Below are 5,276 nucleotides of genomic sequence, written 5' to 3'. Positions count from 1 at the left end.
AAGAAGAAGAAGAAGAAAAGAAGAAAAGAAGAAGAAGAAGAAGAAGAAGAAGAAGAAGAAGAAGAAGAAGAAGAAGAAGAAGAAGAAACAACAAATAACAGTCAAGTCTTGATCAAGAGTGTTGGCAGGAGCTGGGATGGAGTTCAGCTGGTAAAATTCTTGCCTAACTACACCACATAATCCCAGCAAGGTGGTAAGGACCTAGCACTCCAGAGGTGGAGGCAAAAGGATCGGATGTCAGGTCATCCTCACCTACATTGAGTAGTTCAAGGCCAGCCTGGGAATCTGAAACCCTGTCTTAAAAAAATAAATAAATAAATAAGACTCCTGAATAAAAATACTGAAAAATTGCATAACTGGATCTCAAGTTTCTTGCACTTACAAATAACTTCAATTAAGACACAACCGCATAGCATCTCTTCAACAGTCATAATAAATGTCACATTGTAAATTCGAAGAAATAACCTTCCTAAGACAAGATCGAATTGCTATTCACTCACACCTTCTCCTTAAGCAAACATTTTTATAGAGACAGGAACACACAAAGAAAAGAGAAAAGCACATTAACCCCACCTGGATATCTGTTTTCAACCATTTGGAGTCAAGTCGAGACTGGGCAGCCAAACAGAAAGACTCAGAAGGCATGATTCCTCCGGGTGGTCAGGCCTGCAAGTCAAACACAAACGCTGGAGTCCTCGAGCTTCTTTTAAACTGCTATTTACACCATTCTGCTGTTTAAGGCGGCAGAGACAGAACATAAAACAGGGAAGGCGAGCTGGGGGAGGGGACCAGAGGATGAGGGATGAGAGGGAAAGCTGGCCCCAGAACGGGAGAAGGGAGGGAAATAGCACTTCCAATAGAGGTGGAGTCGCTGGGATTTCCCAATACGCCGGCCGGACCTACAGTGGTCACCGGCGCCCACTGCACAATGTCATCCCACGCCTTTAAATCCAAAGGGACACACACACACACAGATGCACGACAGGGAAAAAAAAACTCACTATCGCAACGACAAATGACACCAGTGTGCATCAGCCGCTATACCTACAGCAGTCGGGCGGAGTGTGGTAAATAAACAAAAGTCATGTCTGCAGATAAAATCTACAACAATCGCCTAAATACTAAAAAAGACAGCCGTGACTGCGCGGCCTCCGATGCGCACAGGCCCTGGTTCCTCCGCGCCAACGCCCGCCTTCCGCCCGCCGCTCTCCGGGCCCCGCTCTCCCGGACCTGGCGCCGCCCGTCTTCGGCCCCTCCGCCCTCCTTCGGCCCAGCTCGGCCAGCCCTGGCGCCGCCCGCTCCGCCAGCCGGCTGAGGGAACACTCCCTGCCGGAGCCGGCCGGCGCTCGCGATCCAGTCTGCGGCCCGAAGCGCACGCTGACGCATGGTTGAGCCCGCCCAATAGCGCAAGGTTGAGAGGCGGCTTCGGCCAATGGGCGAGCGGCGTCGCACGCCCCCGCCCCCAACTTCCGCTTCCTTCAACGCGACTCAGCTTCCTTCTAGAGACTCACCCTCTCCGCGAGAGCCAACCGCAGACGCCGGGAGGTGGGATTTGTGCGCACGCACGCTCAGTCTCAGCCCTCCCCAGACTGAGTTTGCTTCCAGGGACCCCAAGTTGGTAAGGTATTTGCAGCGGGACGAGGTTCTCGAGGCTCCCTGTGCTTTAACGACAGCGTCCTTTTGGCCTTTGAGTCAGTGGACAGAAGAGGAAATTTAAGAAAAAGTAATTGAGCCGGGCCTGGTGGTGCCTGCCTTTAACCCTGACACCAGGAAGGCAGAAGCAGGTGGATTCTGGGTTAAGAGACCTTGCGGGGACGGGGGTGCGGGAGTAAGAAAGAGCAATTAAAATCACACAAAGTATCTTCTCTGATCATCATGGAATAATCAAATAACTATAAATAAAACATAACACAATCTCCAAGCATTTAGAAATTAAACTTTTCCATGAGCAGGCAAAGGACTTAGAACATTTGTAATAGGAACTGGGTGCGGTTTGTTGTTTTAAATACGATCGTTCATTTTTCCCCACGTGTTAGAGGGCAGCAATGAGGGATATGCCACAGTGGTATGGTGGCCCAGTTGCAACGTTAACTTGCCTGTCTTTTGTCATCCTTGGTGTGTATCTTCAAATTCGCTCCCAAGGGTCAAGGGATTTGCCATAGCTCAGACATCGCATCTCTGTTTCAAGCAGCAGGAAGCAGTGTAAAAGGTCCACAATCTTTTATCACACCTCCCAAAGACTCTGTGACTCCAATTTACTTCTACTTCATCTCAAAAGTATCTGAACAAGGTTTCAAATTCAGCCACATCCAAAATACAGGTAAGGTGGACAGGGCTTTGAACCTGAGGCATGACAGCTTCAGTACCAGTGGAAGGTAACACCCGAGGAAGCATCTCTGGTCCTCCGGCTCCCTTCTCATGCAAGACACCCTTGGTCCCTCCACATACCGGAGCATTTTTACCTACGCAGCTGTGTCTGCTAGCTCTAAAAAAATGATGTTTGTAGTCCATTTTGTGTTGCCGTAACAACAGGACTGAATAATAATAACAGGAATGTGTACCTTCTGGAGGCTAAGTCTAAGAGCATAGCACTGATATCTGGTGATGGCATTTCTGACGTAGCATAACATGGTATAGAGGCAAGAGAACCCACGTGTTGGGCAAGAATACACCAAGCAAACACATCATTTGATCCGTCTTAAAGGGTCCACCTCTTAATACTGCTACAAAAACTAATACTTCAACAGGAGATCTGAAGGGACATTTCAAACCATAGTGAGGCAGTGTGGTGAAGTGTCTAGGATGGCAGGGGCTAATGTGTGTGTGTGTCTCAATTTGAAGACTGATGCAGCAGGAAAAGCCGGGTCTCAAAACTCAGCCAAGATTTCTTGAAAACAGAAACACAGAGAGGGAGCTAGAAAGTGCAAAATACACAGAGACAGAGCGACCTATCAGAGGGGACCCAAAGATAGTATCTGTCAGAGGGAGAATTTTTATGTTTAGCGAATAAGTAGTTCTCTCTCCCTCAAAACCTTGGGCCATTGCAGGGCAATGTATAATCTAGACAAAAAAAAGTGCCGGGCATGGTGGCGCACACCTTTAATCCCAGCACTCGGGAGGCAGAGGCAGGCGGATTTCTGAGTTCGAGGCCAGCCTGGTCTACAGAGTGAGTTCCAGGACAGCCAGGGCTACAACAGAGAAACCCTGTCTCGAAAAAAACAAAAAAACAAAAAAAAAAAAAAAAAAAAAAAAAAAAAAAAAAAAAAAAAAGTGAGGCTGACTGTTTCTCCATACAGGGCACCCTCTTAGTGGGAGATTTGGAAGTCTCACTGAACAGTTCCTCTGATAGGAAAAGCCCACTAAGTCTTTATCTTGGAGAAGAGAAAGAAAGCAGGAAGTTAGCTATCTTAAAGGTTTCAATAGAAAAAAAAATTACATTAATATTCCAAGATCCCCTTTTTCTTGTGCATGCCTACCAGGGAGTTGTCTACCTTCTAGTCCCTCAGGAGGACTGACCTTGCCAAATTCTTCCTACGTTGGTACCTTATCATCTTTAGGATTTTGTGTTTAAGAATATGATAAGATAAAACTATTCATTAGTAATTTAACATACATGGCTGAGGAGATGGCTTGGACATTAAGAACATTTGCTACTTTTACAGAGGACCTGGTTTTGGTTTGTGGTAAAATAATCTTTGTGTCACACAAAAGAACACATGAGTAAAACAAGAGTAGCTCAGCAAGGTGACTTTTTTTTTTTTCCAAAAAAAAAAGGGTTCTTGAAAACCCAAGCGAGGCTAGTGAGCACACATGCCCAAGATGCTCCCTGTTATCCCTAAATGCAGGTTATGACTGTATCTCATCCCATTGGTAGGAGCCTGACTTCACAACCACATGATTGGTTAATCAGTGTAAAGAGGGAGATTCAGAGAGTATGGGTTCTTGTCACATTAACTATCTTTGAGGGTAGCAAGCATATGCTGACTTTGTGATGAGTTTATTAACGGTAAATTATTGTTAAGTGATAGCTCAAGCATGACTTAAAGTGAGCCCACCTTACTAGGGTCCCAAGACTCATAGACCTGTCCCAACTGGAATGTAATGTTTTCACCCTGGTCAAAGACTCTATTCTGACAAGCCATCTTCTCTCTTAAGATTTATTTATTATATGTAAGTACACTGTAGCTGTCTTCAGACACTCCAGAAGAGGGCATCAGATTTTGTTATGGATGGTTGTGAGCCACCATGTGGTTGCTGGGATTTGAACTCAGGACCTTTGGAAGAGCAGTCGGTACTCTTAACCACTGAGCCATCTCTCCAGCCCAGCAGTCTTCTCTATTTTACTATTCTCCCTCTGAGGAGATAGAATTATTTAGGTGGCAGATTAGAGGCCACACACATGCACAGACTTTCTAGAAATCTCTGGTTTCTAGCCAAGGTCAAAGTGCCAAGAGAACCAAGGACTGTTTGTGCATTCTGGCAAGAGAGAAATGGGGGTGTTTGTTTTGTTTTTATATTATTTTTACCCTGGACTGCCCCAGCTAATGGTTTTTTTGTTTTTTACCTTTTTAAATTACTCGCCCTTCCTCTGAAGAAGTAGCATTCCCGTGAAGAAATTGGGATAATTACCAGTTTGACTATTTTAAGCAGAACGGGACCATCAGACATGGCAGTCAGGGTACACCTCCAGTGGATCTATCTAAAAGATCCCAAAAGTGTGTTGTTGGTAGTTTAATTTGTATAACTATAGCTGACTTTTGCTATTTCTTTCTTCCATCCTTTCAACCCCCTAACTCTAGATAAGAGAGAAAAGAGGACCCCTGAATAAAGTCAGGGATTGGAAAGTAGGTGTCATAATCAATAGACTATGTTCTCCTGATTGTGGGCATCAAGTTCCTTGGGCTAAGTTTGATCTTACCCATGGAGATATCTAATTGTTTCTTATTGCTGTTTCTTCTTTGCACATAACTTCTTAATAAACCAAAACCAACAACAGCCAACAACGGACCCTGCCTTTCTGAGCCCTAGCATTTATATACCCTCTGGAAAGTCCTCAGAATTCCAAACATCATACAATCCGTAGCTGTCAAAGTCATGCGTCTGCTACAGCATGAGGCAAATCATAGTCATCTATTGTGGACAATCTGAAGTAGCCCCATACTCTATCCCTGGGGTTAAAACAAAAGCACAACGGGCATGGTGGCGCACGCCTTTAATCCCAGCACTCGGGAGGCAGAGGCAGGTGGATTTCTGAGTTCGAGGCCAGCCTGGTCTAC

The 5,276-nt window shown here is 45.5% G+C and overlaps 1 protein-coding gene across 7 annotated transcripts in view; it reads right to left on the bottom strand.

Moving 5' to 3' along the window:
• Positions 1-1,378, bottom strand: part of LOC110336759 (E3 ubiquitin-protein ligase HERC2) — a 174,413-nt gene extending 173,035 nt beyond the window's left edge. For 4 of the 7 annotated variants that reach the window (XM_029537466.1, XM_029537451.1, XM_029537453.1 and 1 more), the window contains exons 1-2: positions 1,231-1,355; positions 574-666 (exon numbers count right to left, since the gene is read on the bottom strand). In XM_029537466.1, coding sequence (XP_029393326.1) covers positions 574-645 — 72 coding nt within the window. In that variant the 5' untranslated portion in view covers positions 646-666; positions 1,231-1,355. Of the gene's footprint in view, positions 1-573; positions 667-1,001; positions 1,209-1,230 lie in introns of those variants that run through there. The other 3 variants (XM_021219818.1, XM_029537450.1, XM_021220603.2) reach the window with 3 other exon arrangements.
• Positions 1,379-5,276: the final 3,898 nt, after the last annotated feature.

This window comes from Mus pahari, chromosome 1 (genome assembly GCF_900095145.1).
Source record: "Mus pahari chromosome 1, PAHARI_EIJ_v1.1, whole genome shotgun sequence".
NCBI lineage: Eukaryota > Metazoa > Chordata > Mammalia > Rodentia > Muridae > Mus > Mus pahari.
Note: the sequence above shows the minus strand (reverse complement) of the source record. Positions and strands in the feature narration are given on the sequence as shown.